Raw genomic sequence first — 20,815 nt, forward strand, 5'->3', positions numbered from 1 at the left:
AAGGCTGATGAGCTGTGGGCAGCGTTCAGCTCCCCAATCCCAGTCCGGATGTGGTTCGCCTCGTCGCAAATGTCGCTGACTGCGCTGCGTGTGTGTGCGTGTGTGTGCGTGTGTGTGCGTGTGTGCGTGCGCGCACAAGGAATAAGAAGAAGACAACAACAATACCACATCACAGCTCAGACATAACCTTCGATTTAACTGCAATTGAACTTCACTGCATTTTAGGCAGTTGCACAAGGACTTTTCGTCTGATTTCAGGAAAATTCCATAAAACTATATTGAAATTGAGGAGCTTGAGGATCCCTGGACACTGTTGCAGTTTCATATTCATAAATGCGCCATCTATTGCGCACTTTATGGAGCACGTAGTACTCATTTCGTTTACTCTTTACCTGGTATTTGCACTACCTAACCGGCACATATTATCTTAAGCGCCCCCAACCCTGCTTAGAGTCTAACTTTTATCTGTGCTATTTGATCTCTGATAATAATAATTCTCAGGTCACTTCAGATAACAAGCACTTAATGCCGTGAGAGCTCAACGAGTGAGTATAACCAAAGATACGCCTCTTATACCGCATAAGACTGTATAAACTCTCATTTAATCTTCAGCTTCAACATCATAATGACATTCAATATAGAGTTACATAGAGCTTTATGATGGATCAGCAATGAAACAGAGAGTAAATCGTGTTAAGAACCTGTTCCTTGGGGTGGCCCATATCATATCTCTTCACCTACTATCCAAAAGTTACTTAAATATCTACTCGAGAATCTCCAATTCGTCAGCTTAAAGCTTTCTTTAAGGATCTGCTGATTCCCAGCTTCGAAGCCCTCTCGATCGTTCATTTCTTCGTTGCATTGGTCTATATAACATCAAGAACCGAATGGAAAAATTGAAAACTTAGCTCGATACAGTCTAAGGCCAGATTCTCTGCTCTAATTCGTACTGCGCCCAATAGTAAATGCATTTAAATATATTTTTTTGTTTATTTTGTGACTAACTAGCTTCAGTTATAATTGTGTATATATGTATGTATATAAAGATATAAGTATAGATATATATATATTATCCATTCACATCTAGAGTTGAGCTAAGTTTCTTAGGAAGCGCATCATATATCAGGATTAGCCTAGATTTAATCTGCCTTTGTCCAGTTCTTCGCTTCTCTTCATCTTGTTCGCCTTCCTCTTCGTTGCTTCACCTTCAAATGATATTTATTATAGTTTGTGAATGGAGCACGCATTGGCTATGATGGACGGGCTGTTTCTAAATGCTATTGGAGCTGCGATGGCGACGACGACGCACCGGCACAAGCTCGGAGTCCGATTGCTGATCATCGGAGCTCGATGTGGGCGAGTAGTCGATGTCCGTGCCGCCGCCGTAGGCACCCCAAACGCCGTTCTCGGTGCAGATGCGCTTGCCATTGCCCTGGACGGACGATGACCATTCCTGGCACTGGCTGGTATCCATCGTGTTCAGCGGCGACTCCACTCCCGACATTGGCATCACGTCGGGCTCATCCATCACCGCCAGCTTCTGCAACTGCTGGGACAGACTGACGCCGAAGCTCTGCTCCTCAGATTGCTCGTCTGGCATTAGCTCGCTGTCATCCTCCTGTATGGGCGGCAGGGTTTTCTTCATTTTGAACGAATCACGGGCCAGCAGTATCGATTTGATGTAGTCGCGCTCCCAAATCGCCTTGTGTGCCTTCTGCATTCTCAGGTTTATCTGAGATAAATGATAATAAAATTGGGAAAATTCAGTTGTTTTTTTTTTTTTTTTTTTCGTTATGACTTTGCTAAATTTTCCGCTCTCAATGCTGTTTGACACACGGCCACAATTCTGCATCGAGTGACAGCCAAAGTTGGCGCAAATCAAAGCCCACTAGATAGGCGGACATAAACAGACAACGGAGCTGCGATTACCCTGCAAATTTTTGACACTTTCCAACACTGAAGCGTTGCCTGTCTCCTCCTATTTCCGTTCTCACATCTTCATTACTCAGCAATCGACATGAATTGAATCGATTATCATCAAGCGCTTGCAGGAGTCATACATATATCTCTCTCTCTCTCTCTCTCTCTCTCTCTTTCTCTCTCTCTCTCTCCCTCTCAAATTTAGGTGTTTTACTGCTCTATTTATTAATTTTAAATCTTACATTTCAATTGGAAATTAGTTCGTATCGAACTATTACTGCCTGGGAACCTAATATAAACCTATTGGAACAATCTATTTGCCTTACATATGACGTATAATCTTTCTGATTTACTTGCCAGCGAAATCCGAGAGCTCTCTACTGACTTCCATAGCAACGATTGGTCAACTCTTGATTGAGCTCCTCCATGCGCCTCGGGCTTTGTTTGTTTATTGGCATTCCTCGAAATCAACATTTGATGGCTTGGGCTTGGTTCAGATATCCCATTGACAGACAGCTAGATCATATAGACGTATTTATCTCTAAATTGCTCGACTCCTATTCACAGCAGACAGCTATGTCATACAAGCTCAGGCGTCGCAAATGAATCTGACACCCACCTCAGCCCCCAAGCTCTCTCAGAGTGGGAAATAAGTACGTAATGTTTGCTTAAAATCAAATCAAATCGAATCGAATTTCTTTAGTTAAATGCATGTAAGAGGCAGAAGAAGGCGTGGCAGACCCCATAAAGTACTTATATTCTTGATTAGTAGGACGAACTGAGTCGATTTAGCTTTGTCTGCCTGTTCGTCTCGGATATTACCAGATCAAGTTGGTTTCCAGAGTGCTTCCGTTATTAATTCCCATTCACGAAAGTGAAATGAGTATATGGGTTTTGTGCAATGTCCGACTTGCTGTCCGTCCGTCCGTCTGCTCGTATGAACGCAGTTTATTTCGGCGCTAGTGATGCTAGAAATGTGAAATGTGGAAAACATCTCTGATATATATAATATCTGATTGATAAAGTGTTCAAATTTTTCCCATCCGCCCACTGGGGGCGTGGCAAATTGGAAAATGTATTTTCCAGAAACGAGAAAAACTGCATTTTCTTCATTATTCTTCATTAGAGCTAAACTTGGATACTCAATTGCTTATGGGCTGTGAATGAGCATTCCGCAGTCGGTAACGCTCGCCTGCAACGTTCTTACTTATTTTGTTATCGATTAAGAATCGGATCGAAAATCAGCTATATAATTATATCTCCTACTTCTTGAGAGCTAGAGTCTTTAAATTTTAATTATATACTCATGTATATTTTAGAGAACTACGATTTTTTGTATACCCGGAACCCATTAAAAAAGGGGAAATCAGGGTATAATGGTTTTGTGAAATGTATGTAAAAGGCAGAAGGAATCAACGCAGTCCCCACAAAATATATATATTCTTGATCAGACCCCAAAAAGTATATATATTCTTGATCAGGGCAACGAACGAGCATAGTCGATATAGCCCTGTCTATCAGACCTGAATATCAGCTGGGAGGCTTCAAGGTATCTCCCAGTCAAGCAGTTTCGACTAGAGCCTTCTTGCTTGTTTATTTTCCAACTCTCCATCCCCCCTCAAATTTGCTCCCATCCCAAAAGATTTGCAAATACTAGAGACCTTTGCTTTGGTAAATAAAATTATATATATATATATATATATATATATATATATGTGTGTGTGTGCAAATTATTCAAATATTACTTCCTCTAGTCGTACTCGATTAGAGCTTTCATACTTGTTCCTAGTTGATTTGAAAATCTGAATATTGATTATATACGAATATTATTAACTAATTCTTAACATCTTAATTCAACAGGAATCACCCCCATTATCAAGAGTTTCGTCATATCATATAACATATATCGAATAGACATTTCATATAGAAACTTCATCAAATTTAATCATTGTCCTAATGGGCAGAGCTTAAATATACTTAAAAATAAAAAATAAAAAATTAAATCTTGACTTTTGCATAAATATGTATGTCTATAAGTATGTCTATGTGATCTAGCTATAGCTCGTTTTATCATTTTATTTTTATTTTAATTCATTTTTCAAATGAGTTTTCATAGAATCTTTACTAGAAACTCTATAGAACTGAAGAATCATATTAAATGGATCCACCTGAGCAGATTTGAGTTCTAAGAGCAATGCTACCTTTAATGGCAGCTCAACCTAGTTGTGCATCTTAAGGGATAAGAAGGCTTAGCATATAAACAAGGTGGCTTACCTCAGAGAACTGAATCCACTTCATATTGTTCCAGCGAGATGTTTCGAAAGGGCAATTGCTGCTGCTGCTTCTGCTTCTGGTTCAGCCTTAGCTGCTTCTGTCTCTGTGGTTTTTGCGCCCTTGTCGGCTGCGTTGCCTTATCGGAATGCAAAGCGCAGCCCGAGGCAACGCCAAAAATCGGAAGGTACAAAATTGATCGTCGAATAAACAAGTAAAAGTGATCGATTTAAGAGTGCTCGACTAGCTGATACCCAGAACTCTGCAAGCTAACGAATTGTGGGAGAGAGCGAGGAACAGAGAGAGAGAGAGAGGGGAATAATGGGAAGAGAGAGAGATAGGGATAATGAGTGTGGGAGGGGAAGGAATAGAGAGATGGTTAGTGAAAGAGGATGAGAGAGAGGGAGAGAGAAAGAGAGAGAGAGACAGAAAGGGAGAGAAATAGAGATAGAAAGATAATGGTTGAATGAAAGAAAAGAGAGAGAGAAAGAGAGGGAGAGAGTAAGATATATAGAGAGAAAGTAAGATAGAGAAAGATAATGGGAGGGAGATATTGAGAGAAAAATAAATGTAGAGGGAGAGAAAGAGAAGGATAAAGAGATAGCGAAAGAGAAAAATAAAGAGTGAGAGAGTGAAAAAGAGAAAGAGAGAGGAAGAGAGAGATGGATATCTCTAATATATATCTCTATCGAGCGGAAGATATATTGGCAGAGTGAGAGAGACCAGGGAATAAGGGAGAGAAAGAGAGAGTGCGCGAGAGAGAGAAACAGAAAGGAAGATATAAGAGAAAGAGATAGAGAGAGTTGAAAAAAGAGTGAAATATGAAAAAAGAGAGAAATAGATAGACCAAGCAGAGAGAGAAATAGAAAGATGAAGAAAGAGAGAGAGACAATGAGTACTAGAGTGGGAGAGAGAGATTGAGAGAGAGAGAGAGAGAGAGAGAGACGGAGTCTAAATGGGAGAGAGGCAGACAGACCAAATCAAACACATTTAAAGTGAGAGTGACAGAGAGAGATAGACATAAGGAGAAAGAGAAAGAGAATGAGAAAGAGAAAGAAAAAGAGAAAGAGAAACAGAAAGAGAAAGAGAAAGAGAAAGAGAGAGAGAGAGAAATAGAAAGAGAAAGAGCATGAGAAAGAGAGAGGGAAAAAAGAATGAGAAAAAGAAAGAGAGAGAGAGAGAGAGAGAGAGGCAGATGGACAGATATGCCAACAAGATTGTTGCTGTGCCCGCCCCCGCCTCCGCCACGCCCGCTTCATACATACATTTCCAGCGAACACAGAATACCCCAGAAACCTCTTAACAATGGGTTCAGGGTATACGAAAGCAAAAGCCCGAACAAAAAATTGAAATAAACAAAGCCGAAATAAAAAGCAACAACAAAAACAAATAAAACGAAGCGCAAATGCTGCAAGTGGAGCCACATGGTCAGTGGGTTGTGCACTTTTGGCCAAAACCACATGACTGGATATGCACAAAACCAGTGGATGAGTCTCTGAATTGCAGCCAATGTGCGTGTGCGTGTGTGTGCATGTGTGTGTGTGTGTGTGTGTGTGTGTGAATGTCAACGTCAACATTCAGTGTCAATCAAATGAAATCGAATGAAATGCTGCAAAATTCTAGGAAAACATTTTGAACAACATGCAATGGGCACAAGGAGAACAGCAGCAGCAGCAGCAAGACCAACAGCAGCAGCAACAGTTGCTGCTGCAAGCGGCATTAGGACTGCTGAAAGGCGCAGCAACAGCTGCAGCTAGCGCCACAGCAATTGTTGCTGGCAGCTCAAAGCAACAGCAACTGTTGCCGGAGCTGAGTGAAAGTGCTGACAGCAGCAACAGTTGCTGCTGCTGCTGCTGCTGCTGCCAAGGTCTGTCCTTGCGCAGGCTAAAACTTACAGATGGCGAAGGCCATATTGTAGGCGGTGCATGGGCTGCGGGGGCGTGGTGCTGCGATGATGTCAGCGCGTAGGCAACAACAAGTCGAAATCGAAATCGAAATCGATGTCGAAGAATGGGGCAAATGTTGCTGCCACAAGTGCCATAAAAGGATGCCACCAGACAGCAGCAGCAGCAACACACGCACACACACACACACATACATATATATAGTATTGCACAATATATATATCACGCATGAAAAATGCACAAAAATTGATTTTAATTTATTTTAAGTGATTCACAGCGAAATCGCTAAACGCAAACCTTGAATGCGCTAAATTTGTCGCTGACAGCAGCAACAGTTGCACCAACAGCAGCAGCAGCAGCAGCAGCAGCAACGGCAGCAACAGCAGCAGCAGCAGCAGCAGCAGCAGCAACGGCAGCAGCAACAGCAACAATTGCGCAATTAAAATGCAGTTGATTTGAATTCCATTTGTGTGTGAAATTTCGTCTGCCTTTGCATTCCAATTGGAGATGAGCGCGTGACACGAAAATAGCACGAAACTAAACGCAGCTGAATATAGATCGCTCAGCAGCAATGGACTAGACAAATGTACATATATATGTGTCTATGGATCTGACCTGCAGCTTGAGCAGGATATTTGGAATAGCACTATTCGATCTATAGATCTGATGAAGAATATGTCTTTCGATATTTGGAATAGCACTGTTTGATCTATAGATCTGATGAAAATCCATGTCTATTTAAAGCACATATTTGAATAAAGATCTCCAAGATATCAATATATATTATAATATGAGATATAGCTATCAGATTTTAACATCATTTTGCAAGGTTTGGTTCGATATTTAGCTTGAGCAGGATATTTGTTCGATCTATAGATCTGATGAAGATCCAAGTCTATCTAAAGATCTCCAAGATAGCAATATATATTATAATATGTGATATAGCAATCAGATTTCAACATTATTTTGCAAGATTTGGCTCGATATCTAGCTTGAGCAGGATATTTGGAATAGCACTATTCGATCTATAGATCTGATGAAGATCCATATCTATCTACAGATCTCCAAGATAGCAATATATATTATAATATGTGATATAGCAATCAGATTTCAACATCATAAAAGATAATAAATTAAGATAATAATAGATCTGTATATAACATTTTCATAGAATTTTTTTTTTTTTTATAAAATATTTTTGTTTTATTTATTTTGTATTTAAACTAGGTATGCAATAAGGAATAAATTTGTGTATATAATCGATGCGTGTGTTTAGTTTAGTTTAATTAACGGCTAATGGTTAAATGCTAGGCTGAATGCGATTAACGCAATGGGTTTAACTAACAACTAATCAGTGCTAAATACAACTTAGTTATATTGTAAAGCGGGCATGCCCAATAGCTGTCTTTATATATGTGTGTATATATATGTATATATACATATATATATATATATATGGTTCTGTATATATGTATCGTATCGTATGGTCGAGAATGTCTTCGAGATGATATCAATATGAAAGCAACAATTGAAAAAATAATCTATATAATATATATATAATGTGTGTGTGTGTGTCTGTGTGTGTGTGTGTTGGTATATAAAATATTAGTTACTAATAGTTCATAATCTGCGCCAAAAACACATAAAATTCCAAATCAAAAATCACATTGAACAAAAGCAATATTCGAATTGAATTTAGAACAAATTCAAATTTTGGTTTGCCATAAAACTAAGCTTAAAAAAAAAATCATTCGAAAGATTTTCGTATAATGCTAATTAATTAAAAACAATTACAAGGATCACAATCAAAGTGTTTCAATTACAATCAAATGAAATTCTCAATTGAATGAATATTGTTAAAATTACAAAATTAATCAAGTATATATATTTTATGGTAAAGCTAAACGAAAGCAAACGAATCTCTTGAATACATTTAGAATGTGTTGAATGATTGATTAATAGATTGATAATTACATTGAATGATTACGAATGAATGAAGCGAAACTATTCGAATGATTTGTATGGAGGGCAGACAAGCACGTCTTTCGAATGATACACAATTACAATTTATATAGTTATACCTATATATAATATATATATATAATGTACGCGTTAGGCCATCTAATACTCTCAAGTGCTTCTATGCTATGGCTGTTTACTAAAATTGAACTGAGATGCGTGTTAAATTCGAAGTTGGGCTGAAGAAAAAAAAAAGCATTCGACTCACTTTTAACATTTGAGAATTTTGGCACAGCTTAACACTTAATGCTTAATTATTGCTATATATATTCATACATATATATATATATATATATATATATATATATATATATATATATATATATATATATGTTATGTAATACTAACTAATACTAATAGGTCTGTCTTGGATACATTTCTAGTGTGGCAATACAGTTTTGGAATAGTGAAATTGTTAAATAGCGTATGGCCTTACAGATACAATGGATTTGTATGCGTATTTCACTTAAACTCTATGAATGGAAGAACAGTTTCGCCTTATTAAATGAGAACAAAAAAAAAATATATATATATATATAGAAAGGAAATTGCTGTTGTTTTTGTTTTTTAGGGTTCGAGCAGCTCGAACGCAAAAAACAAAACATTTTTTTTTTAAACATTACACAATATTCAAAATTAAAACAAAAACGAAAAAAAAAAATTGCACACACATTGAGATTGTTGTTTGCTTTTTAGTTTTTAAAGGACATGGAAGCGAGAGTACTTTTGTTGTTGTTGCAGTTTGTAGTTGTTGTTGTAGTTGTAGTTGTTGGCAGTTAGATTCAATCCGTAACGCCCAGATGCACCAACTGCTGCATGGTGCGCTGCAAATAGGTGGGATCTGGAAACATATTAAACTGCGTCTTGTGATCCACACTATTCCAAATGACCACATCCTCACGCCCCGTGGTCACAGAGCGCCCGATCGAGAACAGCAGACGGCGATCGAACGCGATCTTGAGAAAGCGCAACACTTTCCGTCCCAGCGGACAGTCGGGCAGATAGCAAACGCGCGGAAATCCAACGGCAAAGAAAGCACGTCCCGGATGCGGATGCTCAGCCGTTTGCAGGCCCGAAGCAATGCTGCAACAAAAGAGCAACAGTTATAGCCATGGTAACTGGGGAAGTAGTTAAGCCAACTCACTCGTAGACAATCTGTATGGTGTTCTGGCCCTCGTGGCCGGGCAAACTTTTGCTAATGATGCTCCAGGACATGCTGCCAATGGGCTGATTGCCCACCTTTTCGCCGTAGACAATGCCGCACACGGGACACTCGATGAACAGGTTCTGCTGCGAGAGAGAGATAGAAGAGAGTAGGAGAGAGAGAGAGTGAGAGATTATAGTCAACGGCATTAATTAGAGCGAGTTAGCACGAGTATTTCTATAGAATCAATATGGAATATATATGATTTGTTACGGGCTGATACCGGACGGGACTTCCACTCTAATCCCTCTTGTAGATCACCTGTCGAGACCTACTCAGTAAAGGCCAATTGGAAGTCTACGTCTATGCCTTTCACGTACATCTGAATTAGAGCTCTTTCTTCTTCTTGCTTTCTCAACTCGGCAAAAGAATCATCGAGAATCGATCACAACATTTAGCTACTCTAGCCTTACCTTATTGAGCTCATTCTGCTGCGCTATAATCATGCCATTGAGGCACTGCAGATGCATCAAATGCTGGCAGCGACTCAGCGATATGGCAGGATTTTGTGCCGAATGCACCAGCTCCTCCATGCACATGGGACAGGGCTGGGCGTTTGGCCACAGCGGCGGCTCGACAACCTTGACAAAGCGCGATATCATATCGCTGGCTGGGTCCACGCCCACAATCGAACCAGCGATTGATTGCTGCTGTTGTTGTTGTTGCTGCTGCTGTTGCTGCTGCTGCTGTTGTTGTTGCTGTTGCTGCTGCTGCTGTTGCTGCTGCTGCTGATGATGATGATGTGGCATGGGCAATGGCGGCGGCACCGGCGCCCGCTCCCCCAACGAGGAAGGCGGCAACGACGGCACAAACACCTCATCGCTGCCCAGCGAACAGTCGAGCAGATCGTTCACAGATATGGCAAAGTTGCGGCTCCGCAGGCTCTCCTTGCTCTCGTGACTGAGATACGTGGAGACGGTGTCAACGCTCGGCCTGCGCCGATGCGATTTGACGCTATTCGTATCGGTGTCCGAGACACGCGTGCGCGAACGCGATCGATGCGAACCCAGGCGGCTGCTGCGCTGCGACTGCAGCGAGCCCTCGGAGCATCGGCTATGATGGCTATTCATCGAGGAGGTCAGCATGCTCTTGCTGCTGTGCGAGAAGTGTGCCTGATGCTGCATCAAATGCAGCGTCGAGCCAGCGACATTCGAGTTGCAGCTGCCGACTGCTGTCGCCAGATGATTGCTGCCGCCGTTGCTGCTGCTGTTGCTGTTGCTATTGCTGCTGCTGTGCTTGGTGCTGCTACCGAAGATGTTCAGGTTGTTGAGAATCTGGCGCAGATTTGTGGTGGATATTTCGCTATGTTTCTTGTGCGGCTTGCGTGGTTGCTGCTGATGCTGTGTGTGTTGATGCTGCTGGTGTTGTTGGTGTTGATGTTGCTGATGCTGATGTTGCTGATGCTGATGCTGGTGTTGCTGCTGATGGTGATGATGTCCATGCGTGGGCAGTGGATGCTGCTGCCGATGCATAGGCGGCAGCATGGCGCCCATTTTGGGCAGCGTATTATTGTTTCTCTGCTGCTGTTGCTGCTGCTGCTGTTGTTGCTGCTGCTGCTGTTGTTGTTGCTGCTGCTGCACATAGTCATGGCCATTGTTGTTCGCCTTCAGCTGCTGCGCCTGCTGTGGCGTCAGCTTGACCAGCGGATAAGGCGCCTGCTGTGTGCGCCGTATGCTGCGCAAGGGACCGCTCGGCTGCCGCATTTGCGTCAAGTTGCAAAAATTGATGGTGTATGGCAGGCTGATGTTCGTGTTGCACAGATCCAAGGTTTGCTCGCCCTGCAAGTAAGCATTTTTATTATTATTAAATATCAGATGAATCTATATATATTTGATGGTCAAGAACTTACGCGCGCCCACGCATCCTCAATGATGCACTGCACATGCATGTTGTATGGCCGCCAATCACAATTGTTGTCCGCGCTGCCGCCGCCGGACCACTCCCACTTGGTGCCCTTGCCCGCCGGGCTGCTGGGCGCATAGAGCATGCGCCGCACGCCAATTGTTAATAGACCGCCAGCCTCTGATTCGGTATCCGACTCTTGGGTCATGGTCCGCACGTTCACATAGTATTGCTCCAGGCTGGGATCGGCGTCGCTTAGCATAACACGCGTCAGTTTCTTGGCATGCGCACGCTCCAAGTGCTGTGACACAGCCGGCGAATAGGGTAGCCATTTGCCACCGCGCGACTCAAATTCCCAGACGCAAACGGCATGTGTGTGATTGATGGCTCCGCCACCAACGCCGCCTGCAGCAGCTCCACATCCACCACCAGCCCCATTGCTGGCCATTTTGTGTAACTTTCTGCACTCACTTCATTTTGTAACTATTATTGTCTATTTTCATTTTTATTGATAACATCAATAATATTTGCGTTGATTTTCTTGATTTCCCTTTTATGCTCGTTCCCAATTTTCTGTTTATGCATTCAAATTCGGTTGCGATCGTTGCTGACACTGCGACACTGCGACGAAGATGGAACACAAAATAAACAAAGAAATTAAAAATGGTGGCCCTGCATGGGCAGGGGTGGAGTGCACCGCAGCACCATGTCAATCAGTACCTTTTGCGGCTTGATATTTTCTATTTAAATGTATCACTTGCACCACACTTTAACTAAAACGCAATTCTAACTGATCTTTACTTAATTTATATGCTAATTTTAACATTTGGGCGCAAGCGCAAATGGTAATGCAACAGGTAGAATAAATTATAATTTGTGCAGTGTGCACGTATTTTCTACGGTAGTGCATGACATTTCGAAAGATTTAGTATTTTCTTTCAATTAATACACTATCGAAACACTGTGTCATGCAACTCTGCATGCGCCATCTGGTGGCTTTTAAATGAAAACTACGTGTACATGCAACCCTGGCGCTAGCAAACGTCAACTTTGACAAGAAAGCAACTTCCGCCGCTCTCGCAATTCCTTTACCTTTCTGACGGGCAGACGTAAAGCTGGTCTTTTAAACGACCCGCAAAATAATCTGCTTTTTTTGTTAGCATCGTTAAATAAAACTGCGTGAAAATGGTTGTTAAGAAGGTAAACAATACTACCCAACCAAATGATATCAACATTTCCACTGGCAAATGTTGCGCGACGTGAATTATCTCAGTTATTATTTTTTTACAATTTTTTATTTGTGTTTTGTTTTGTGTTATTGTGCCATACAAAATATACATAATATGCATATGTGATACGCATAGTACTGCTGCTTTCGTGTTTGTGTGTGTGTGTGCCTGTGCTTCCTATTAAACCTGAATCAATTTCACGTTTCAGCCCAGGCCAAAGAAGAAGCCAGTGACCAAGAAGGTGGCCCCAGCTCCATTGGCTGTGAAGAAGCCCGTGGTCAAGAAAGTTGTTAACCAGCTCTTCGAGAAACGTCCCAAGAACTTTGGCATTGGTAAGCGATTGCCATTGCAAACAAATCATATACAAAGGGTTCCTTATTCATGGTTTAATTTTGAAATTTGCAGGCCAAAATGTTCAGCCCAAGCGCGATTTGTCGCGTTTCGTGCGTTGGCCCAAATACATTCGCGTCCAGCGCCAGAAGGCTGTGCTGCAGAAGCGTCTGAAGGTGCCACCACCAATCAACCAGTTCAGCCAAACCCTGGACAAGACCACAGCCGTGAAGCTATTCAAGCTGCTGGAGAAGTATCGTCCCGAGTCGCCGCTGGCCAAGAAGCAGCGCTTGAAGAAACTGGCTGAAGCCAAGGCCAAGGGCAAGGAAGTTGAGCCCAAGAAGAAGCCCAGCTATGTCTCGGCCGGCACCAACACTGTCACCAAGCTCATTGAGCAGAAGAAGGCTCAGCTGGTTGTCATCGCTCACGATGTCGATCCCCTAGAGGTAAGCTCCATCTCCCTGTCTCTCTCACTCTAACTGAATGGTGATCATGCTATGATGTTAACATGAATTTCTTCAACTGAAACGTGTTATTTATGAATATAAAAACACGTTGTTTGTGGTAAATTGACAGCTGAGTTTGAGAGTATAAACACACCCCCGCATTTGAGCACGTGTTATTTGATGAGATTGACTAATTGTTTGTTTTTCTCTTTTTAGCTGGTGCTCTTCCTGCCCGCCCTCTGCCGCAAAATGGGCGTGCCCTACTGCATTGTCAAGGGCAAGGCACGTCTGGGCCGTCTGGTGCGCCGCAAGACCTGCACCGCTGTGGCTCTGACCACCGTCGAGAATAACGATAAGGCCAACTTTGGCAAGCTGTTGGAGGCTGTTAAGACCAACTTCAATGAGCGCCACGAGGAGATCCGTCGCCACTGGGGCGGTGGTGTTCTGGGCTCCAAGAGTTTGGCACGCATCGCCAAGCTGGAGCGTGTCAAGGCTCGTGAGCTGGCCCAGAAGCAGGGTTAAGTTAGAGATGCGCCGCAGATGCAGCAACTATTTTGTATGCCTAAATAGCATATGGACGTCGATTCAAGTAGAGAGTTGATCCCAAATCCATACGAAAAACAACAACAAATAAACATTTAAGTGTACAATTTTTAACTATTTTTTTTACTCTCTCAATATGTGTATAAAACTGTGCTAGTGCCGCTTGAACGGGCCAAGTCTAAATGCTTGGCGTTCAATAAATTTATAAGCTCAATTAGAGAATTTCAATTTTATTTGCCAAAAACATAAGTTGGCTCTGAATTTTTTGCGAGTGCTGCAAAATGTTGGCCATTGCAATTAGCAGTGCCTTTTTGAGTTTAAGCGGCTGTTGACAACGGTCGAGAACCTGTGCTAGAAGCCGGCTTGTGCTAAATTGTAGATGTCTGTTTGCTTGACAACATTAACAAGCCCAACGAATTTGTAGAACGACCTGGCGCAATTTACATACATACATATACTACTTATGCTTAGGATTGATGAAATAAACAAAAACATCGCTAAAATTAAACTTTTGCATACTTCATTTTTTTGCCGGCAAACAAAACCATTTCTGCCATTGACAGTGCCTTTTTGAGTCTAGCAGCTGTTAATGTTAAGAAAGCGCCAAAATTCAAAAGGTAAAAAGTATATAAGTATATTTTGTTAAAAATAATCAAGTAAAAGTGAAATCAGTTTAGTGGGTAATATCATATTTTGGAACGTTCCGTTTTGATGGCTCGCAGCTTGATGCTCTGAATTGCCTCGTTCAAGATGCTGAGGACCATGTCTACCTTTTCCAGTGTCGCATTCTCGCCCATCAGACCAATGCGAAAGACATGCTCCACTGTGGGACCCAAGCCGCCGCTGATTTCCAGATTGTATCTGCCGTGGGAGAAGATCATATTCACATTATAATTGTCTAAATTGAGATTTTGGTGTTCACCCACTTGCGCATAGCGTAGTCCGCCACCTTCCGCCAGTCGATGCCGAAGGGCACTTTCACAGCATTGACCGTGGGCAGGCGATCCGGCTCGTGCTGCACAAACATCTCCAGGCCCAGTTCCTCGATGCCCAGCTGCAGTCGCTGCGAGCACTCCAAGTGCCGTTGCACCACGTTCTTCAGGCCCATGGCGCAGAAGTGAGCCAGCGCCTCGCGCAGGCCGTAGAGCAGGGTCGAGGAGATGGTGTGGTGGTAGATGCGAGGCGTGCCATAGCAGCCCCAGTACTGGCCAATGAGCAGCACATCGAAGTAGTAGACCTTTGGCTTGGTCTTCCGCTGCTTGATGTGGGTCAGGGCGCGTTTGCTGAACGAAATGGGCGTCAGGCCAGCTGGACCGCCCAGCGTCTTCTGTGAGCCCGTGTAGGCCACATCCACCTTCCACTCGTCCATGAGGAAGTGGGTGCCACCCAGCGAGGCAACCACGTCCACGACCAGATAGCAATCGTATTGCCGGCACAGATCGCCGATTTCGCTGATGTGGCGCTGCAGGATGCCTGTCGAGGAATCGCCCTGTGCCACAAAGAAGACACGCGGCTTGTGTGTATCGAAGGCAAACCGAATCTCCTCCAGCGTCAGCGCACGCCCAAAGCTCGCCTCCACAAAGCGCACATCGGCGCCATACCGACGCGCTATGTCGCCCGCCCTGTGGCCCCACATGCCCGAGATGCCCAACAGCACTACGTCGTTCTCCTCGATCAAGTTGCACAGAGCCGCCTCCATGCCACTGTGGCCCGCTCCACTGATGCACATTGTGGCGTCGTTCAGTGTCTGGAATATGTATTTAATGCCCTCCTTCACTTCGTCCATGATCTGTGCGGAGGAACGGAAGAAAATTGCTTGAGAATCGCTATTCCGATTGAGAATCTAGGCTAATGGGAACGTAAGTACTCTAATTGGAAATACAGTTAAATATATCATTTGAATGTGAAAGTAATATACCCCACTTTTGAATGCGTACAGAGTATCAAAAGATTTGCGATGAAATTGCCATGATAAGCTTAAATACACTGTTTGGCTGCTAACTGAATATTCAAAATGTGAACTTCTCCCATATCAGCAAAACCGAACTGAGCATTAACATTAACATACGCTGTTAAAGTACAAGCACTGACCAAACAACAGTGGTGGTACAAGACAGCTAACAGCTAATTTGAAATGTGACAGGTGTAATGGTATTTCATGGAAAGTGGTCTGTTAACTTGGCAGTGTGACGCCACATATTCGGAAACAGATGCACGCGTGCTGATCTCTGTTTGAAAATGAAGCAACTTTGACTCTGTTATCTGTTTAAATGCCAGTAAACAAAACAAAATCGGAAATTGCGCTCAATAAATACCTATTTTTAGATTATAAAAAGGCGCACTATAAGCTATTTTTTATTATTTACGGTAAACATTGCTTATCACAAAAGCTTAGTTACCTTCCCTGTTTATGATTCTTTCTTACCAAAGACAGTTTATGATTTTTTCTTACAAAAGTATTATAACATTGCTTGCAATGTGCTAGCGGATTTGAATTTCGGCGCGCACTAAAGCAGTAAGGATAAACCTCAGCTAGAATTTCCGTAATTAGAAAGTCCCAATGATCAGTGAACAGTGAGCGCTATTAGTAGTAAAGTTGGGTAAACGAACCTGTAGACACTCTGGATGCATATGACCCAATACGGGGTTGCTCATGGCCTCAAGGACGCGTTGTGAGCAATTGGATGGACCCGGGCCCATCAAAGTTTTGCTGGGAACGAAAAGCGATCGCTTGAGGACAAGTGGCGGCGGCACCTCCATTTCACTAAATATTTTAATATATGACTAGGTAGTGTTATATATTTATTTTGAAACTTTTCCACTATTCGTTGTGGTATTTATGTAACTCGAAATTTGGCGTCTTATCACGGTAAATGAAAATCTGACTATAGAATTATATTGCTCTGCTAGTTTTTCTTGATAGTTGCTTTACGTTAAAATCTAAAGATCTAACTGAAACGCTTTGAGTGCAACTCGGCTGGTTTTATAGCGGCGCAACGTTGCTTATCTATTCAAATAGCGCTAATGAACGCACTTGAAGTGGGGGGAAAACAAAAACAAGATGAGCACATTCTCATTTTCTCTTATCAAGATTGCTCTCGGAATCTTCTTTGAATATACAGGAATATACATATATGTACATTATACGCAATATATGTATATCAGCAATGGCCATCCAAAGGTTATTGTGAAATACAATAAGGTTGAGCTGCTGGTGTCTGCATGAACCGATACAGTGAACACTAGCAGAGTCTCAGACTCGGATTCACCTGTTTTTATAAACTACATAATATAACACACACATATGCATATGAGCACACACACATATATGCTTATATTTGATAACAACCTGTAACTGCATGTTAATTATAGCCGGAAATATGTTTAGATGTCAATTTTTGAGATTATTGCATTTGAAAACACTTCCCATACACTTTCACATTTATTTAATTGGCATTTAACAGTTTAGCAAATTTGTGCAAATATATTTTCATTTGAATTTTACAGTGCTGAAAAACGTCGAACAATTATCGCGCCAATTTATGCTCTTGCCACACAGCAGTAATCCATTCGAGCTGCCAGATCTTAGAATTTATCTTGTAACAAGCTGGCAAGCTTTACAACACGTGCCAGCCGTAAACAAAATGAGTTTCGTATAGTTTCGTTTTAGCCTGTTGAATGAGTTAAATACAAATATGTCTCGTATTATTGTCAAACAGCTGCCCAAGCAGGTAAGTGGATAACTATAAATTGTGCGCGCTTAAAGTTAAACCATGAAATTGACTGTCTGCCCACAGATAAGTGAGGATAAGCTACGCAGTATATTCGGCACCAAAGGAACAATCACAGATCTGCAGCTAAAATACACGCCCGATGGAAAATTTCGGCAATTCTGTTTTGTGGGCTACAGCAGCGAGGCTGAGGCGCAGGCGGCCATCAAACATTTCAACAACACCTGCATACAGACGAGCCGCGTTCGTGTGGAGCCCTGTGCTGCGCTTGGCAGCGAGGAGAAGCCCCAATCGTGGAGCAAATATGCCAAGGATAGCAAAAAGAATCTGGAGAAGTTAAAGGCAGCACAGCCAGTGACGAAGAAAGTCAACGAGAAGAAAGAGAAGACAAACAAAGTTGATGAAATTCTGGGCAAGCACAAAGATGATCCGGCCTTCCAGGAGTTTTTGCAGGCTCACGATAAGACGCGTGCGCTGTGGGCCAACGATGCGGGCATTGTTGCGGCTCAGCCCGACAAGGAGACTGAGGACGCCCAGCCAGACAATAATGAAAAAGTGAAGGAGACATCAGATGATGATGACGAGGAAGAGCAAGAGGAGGAGGAGGAAGAAAGCCAGCCAGTTAAGCTCGCTGAGAAGCCCATTAGTGACATGGAGTACATGAAATCTCTGATGGCAGGCAAAGCCGAAGCGGAAGCCAAATCAAGCACAGAGTCAAAGAGTAAAACGAAAGGAAAAGCCAAATCGGATAAATCCGATCTGCAGTTGTTCACCATCAAGATTCACAATGTTCCATATAAGGCCAAGCGTTCAGATATAATCAAGTTCTTCAAGCCCCTGAAACCCTACTCAGTGCGTCTGCCCAGTAAAGTGCATGGTTTTTGTTACGTGGGCTTCAAGACGGAGCACGACATGGCCAGGGGCATGACGAAGAACAAAAGCTTTATATTGGGCAAGCAGGTGTTCTTTTCCGATTTCACCGACAAGAATCAGGTGACCAAGGCGAAGAAGTCGGGTGAAACTCTGGACGCCAACAGCAATCCTATAACCAATGCCAACGCCAAGTGGCAACAGCAGCAGGACAGCCTGAACCGTGAGGAGAACATATCCGAGTCGGGTCGTATATTCTTTCGCAATTTGGCCTACACCACCACCGAGGAGGATCTGCAGAAGCTATTCGAGCCATTCGGACCCCTGGTCGAAGTCAATCTGCCTGTGGACAAGGTGACGCGTCAGATCAAGGGCTTTGGCACGGTTACCTTCATGATGCCCGAGCATGCGTTGAAGGCGTTCAACGAGCTCGATGGCACCGACTTTCATGGTCGCCTGCTTCACCTGCTGCCCGGCAAGGAGCTGGACAAGGCCCAGGAGACGGTTGAAGACAACGATCCGAATCTTTCATTCAAGCAAAAGAAAGCGCTTAAGCTGAAGCAGAACGCACAGAAGCCCATCGGCTGGAATACACTGTTCCTCGGTGCCAACGCCGTGGCCGAGATCCTGGCCAAGCAGTTCAAGATGAGCAAGGAGCGCATCCTGGACACCAGCGAGGGCGGCAGCAGCGCAGCCGTGCGACTGGCACTCGGCGAAACCCAAATCGTTATCGAAATGAAAAAGTTTCTCGAGGAGGAGGGCGTACGGCTCAGCGCCTTCGATGAGCCCACGCAGAAACGCTCCAAGACTGTGATACTGGCCAAGAATTTGCCGGCGGCCACCGAGGTGGCTGATCTGGCGCCCATCTTTAGTAAATTTGGTCCCGTCGGACGCATTGTGCTGCCACCCAGCGGCGTCACCGCACTCATCGAGTTCTGCGATCCCTCGGAGGCGCGACAGGCATTCAAAAAGTTGGCCTACAGCAAATTCAAGAATGTGCCGCTCTATCTGGAATGGGCGCCGGAGGACACGTTCACCAAGACACTGAACGGCGAGGCTATCATACCCAAAACGGAGCCCAAGCCCGAATCGGAGCCGAAGTCGAAGACGGAACAGGAGTTGGAGGCGGAGCAGAAACCAAAACCCGATCCCGATCCCGTGGCGGAGGATGCCGATGATGAACCCGAGCCAGATACTACCATATTTTTGCGTAATCTTAACTTCAAGACTGTGGCACCAACGATACGGGAGCACTTTCAGCACCTGGGCACTATACACACCATCGAGATAGCCAAGCGCAAGGATCCACAGAATCCCAGACAGCTCAACTCCCTGGGCTATGGCTTCATCCAGTTCAAGCGGGCAGCCGTTGCGGCACAGGCCCTAAAGGACATGCAGCTGACCAAGATCGACGGCAATCTGGTGGAGCTAAAGCGCAGCGATCGCGTTCTCAAGTAAGTCATCCCAGAAATAAGCTAAAGCTGAAGTCGTTAACCAAATGCCATTTCCAATAGAACCCAAGACGATGGAGCACGCCGTCGCCAGGTGGCACAGAAGAAGCAGACTGGCACCAAGATTCTAGTGCGGAATATACCCTTCCAGGCGCACCATCACGAGGTGCGCGACATCTTCAAGTGAGTGACGCAATGAGTAGCCCGTCAAATGAACCATAAATTAATGTTTCCTAATCTTAACCTGTGCAGAGCCTTTGGCGAGCTGACCTCGCTGCGACTACCCAAGAAGCTGACGCCCGGCGAGGATTCGCATCGTGGCTTCTGCTTTGTCGACTACACCACCAAGGCGGATGCGAAGCGGGCCTTCGATGCACTCAGCGCTAGCACCCATTTGTACGGACGCCGTCTGGTGCTGGAGTGGGCCAGCAACGAGGATCAGCAGGATGTGGAGGAGCTGCGCAAGCGTACTGCAACCAAATTCGATGGCAGCCAAGCGGCCGTCGAGGCCAAGCGCAGCCGCCGTGCCTTCTTCGATGTGGACAGCAACTTGCCGCAGCAGCCGGACGACAACGAAGACGAAGAATGAGAGAGTTACGCATAGAAGTCCTCTATAGATGTTATTGCAATAGATATGTCTAAAAGTGTATATAATATATAGAATTATATAGAACGACAATACAGATTTGATTGAACACTTTGAATTGCTCCAATAGGAGATCTAACATAATGCGGAAAATGGCTATAAAAAGCTGAATAACCCTTTGGGTATATTCGAATTGAAGATTACGAAGCGAGAATATGACAGCTGGGCATACATGACTAGGCAATACTCTATCGCAGACTAATAATTGCACGAGTTATAGTCCTCTTTCTGGAATAGATGATCCTACAATTAGACTATTGATCGACTCAAAAGCTGCAGGGTATATAAAAAGGAGGGTATCGAAAACCTTGGATGGTATTATTTTATTCCCAATGGTCATATCCTTCTCTCTTAAGAACCCTGAGAAAGTGTAGAAAATTCAGAGCTTTACACATAGAAGAGTTTTCAA

The 20,815-nt window shown here is 43.6% G+C and overlaps 5 protein-coding genes across 7 annotated transcripts; 2 read left to right on the forward strand and 3 right to left on the reverse strand.

The window, feature by feature from the left end:
* Positions 1–1,082: 1,082 nt before the first annotated feature.
* On the reverse strand, positions 1,083–1,806 carry LOC149090524 (uncharacterized). The gene has a single exon (XM_089263022.1). It carries the CDS (start codon positions 1,718–1,720, stop codon positions 1,271–1,273), a length of 450 nt encoding a protein of 149 aa, XP_089119148.1. The 5' UTR covers positions 1,721–1,806; the 3' UTR covers positions 1,083–1,270.
* A 5,484-nt stretch (positions 1,807–7,290) lies between these two features.
* dx (deltex E3 ubiquitin ligase) lies at positions 7,291–12,093 on the reverse strand. 3 transcript variants are annotated; one of them, XM_089263010.1, is made up of 5 exons: positions 11,962–12,093; positions 11,168–11,781; positions 9,732–11,096; positions 9,259–9,404; positions 7,291–9,197 (listed from the first exon to the last, which is right to left on the reverse strand). In XM_089263010.1, exons 2-5 carry the CDS (start codon positions 11,606–11,608, stop codon positions 8,897–8,899), a joined length of 2,253 nt encoding a protein of 750 aa, XP_089119136.1. In that variant the 5' UTR covers positions 11,609–11,781; positions 11,962–12,093; the 3' UTR covers positions 7,291–8,896. The 3 variants fall into 3 exon arrangements, with proteins under 3 accessions (XP_089119136.1, XP_089119137.1, XP_089119135.1); XM_089263011.1 differs by having other exon boundaries at positions 9,259–9,401; positions 11,881–12,075; XM_089263009.1 differs by having other exon boundaries at positions 11,881–12,075.
* A 106-nt stretch (positions 12,094–12,199) lies between these two features.
* RpL7A (ribosomal protein L7A) lies at positions 12,200–13,822 on the forward strand. Its single transcript, XM_018108220.3, has 4 exons — positions 12,200–12,360; positions 12,598–12,721; positions 12,795–13,165; positions 13,382–13,822. Exons 1-4 carry the CDS (start codon positions 12,346–12,348, stop codon positions 13,685–13,687), a joined length of 816 nt encoding a protein of 271 aa, XP_017963709.1. The 5' UTR covers positions 12,200–12,345; the 3' UTR covers positions 13,688–13,822.
* Positions 13,823–14,314: 492 nt separating this feature from the next.
* Agxt (Alanine-glyoxylate aminotransferase) lies at positions 14,315–16,672 on the reverse strand. Its single transcript, XM_018108211.3, has 3 exons — positions 16,319–16,672; positions 14,635–15,497; positions 14,315–14,569 (listed from the first exon to the last, which is right to left on the reverse strand). The coding sequence occupies exons 1-3, from the start codon at positions 16,466–16,468 to the stop codon at positions 14,395–14,397; spliced, it is 1,188 nt and encodes a 395-aa protein (XP_017963700.1). The 5' UTR covers positions 16,469–16,672; the 3' UTR covers positions 14,315–14,394.
* A 563-nt stretch (positions 16,673–17,235) lies between these two features.
* LOC108656202 (putative RNA-binding protein 19) lies at positions 17,236–20,443 on the forward strand. The gene is made up of 4 exons (XM_018108191.3): positions 17,236–17,439; positions 17,506–19,763; positions 19,824–19,943; positions 20,013–20,443. Exons 1-4 carry the CDS (start codon positions 17,404–17,406, stop codon positions 20,347–20,349), a joined length of 2,751 nt encoding a protein of 916 aa, XP_017963680.1. The 5' UTR covers positions 17,236–17,403; the 3' UTR covers positions 20,350–20,443.
* The last annotated feature ends 372 nt before the right edge of the window (positions 20,444–20,815 follow it).

The sequence above is a fragment of the Drosophila navojoa genome, chromosome X (genome assembly GCF_054131105.1).
Source record: "Drosophila navojoa isolate 15081-1374.11 chromosome X, UAZ_NAV_1.0, whole genome shotgun sequence".
In the NCBI taxonomy this organism is placed as follows: Eukaryota; Metazoa; Arthropoda; class Insecta; order Diptera; family Drosophilidae; genus Drosophila; species Drosophila navojoa.

Excerpts from the sequence above, each read along its gene's own strand:
- LOC149090524 (XM_089263022.1), bottom strand. The coding sequence starts at position 1,720 with ATGCAGAAGGCACACAAGGCGATTTGGGAGCGCGACTACATCAAATCG.
- dx (XM_089263010.1), bottom strand. The coding sequence starts at position 11,608 with ATGGCCAGCAATGGGGCTGGTGGTGGATGTGGAGCTGCTGCAGGCGGC. Across the intron at positions 11,097-11,167 it reads TTGAGGATGCGTGGGCGCGC|GGCGAGCAAACCTTGGATCT; the intron begins GTAAGTTCTTGA and ends GCTTACTTGCAG. Across the intron at positions 9,405-9,731 it reads AGCAGAATGAGCTCAATAAG|CAGAACCTGTTCATCGAGTG; the intron begins GTAAGGCTAGAG and ends TCTCTCTCGCAG.
- RpL7A (XM_018108220.3), top strand. Across the intron at positions 12,722-12,794 it reads TCCCAAGAACTTTGGCATTG|GCCAAAATGTTCAGCCCAAG; the intron begins GTAAGCGATTGC and ends TGAAATTTGCAG. Across the intron at positions 13,166-13,381 it reads ACGATGTCGATCCCCTAGAG|CTGGTGCTCTTCCTGCCCGC; the intron begins GTAAGCTCCATC and ends TTCTCTTTTTAG.
- Agxt (XM_018108211.3), bottom strand. The coding sequence starts at position 16,468 with ATGGAGGTGCCGCCGCCACTTGTCCTCAAGCGATCGCTTTTCGTTCCC. Across the intron at positions 15,498-16,318 it reads TGCATCCAGAGTGTCTACAG|ATCATGGACGAAGTGAAGGA; the intron begins GTTCGTTTACCC and ends TCCTCCGCACAG. Across the intron at positions 14,570-14,634 it reads GCGGACTACGCTATGCGCAA|ATACAATCTGGAAATCAGCG; the intron begins GTGGGTGAACAC and ends CTCCCACGGCAG.
- LOC108656202 (XM_018108191.3), top strand. The coding sequence starts at position 17,404 with ATGTCTCGTATTATTGTCAAACAGCTGCCCAAGCAG. Across the intron at positions 19,764-19,823 it reads CGCAGCGATCGCGTTCTCAA|AACCCAAGACGATGGAGCAC; the intron begins GTAAGTCATCCC and ends CATTTCCAATAG. Across the intron at positions 19,944-20,012 it reads GAGGTGCGCGACATCTTCAA|AGCCTTTGGCGAGCTGACCT; the intron begins GTGAGTGACGCA and ends TAACCTGTGCAG.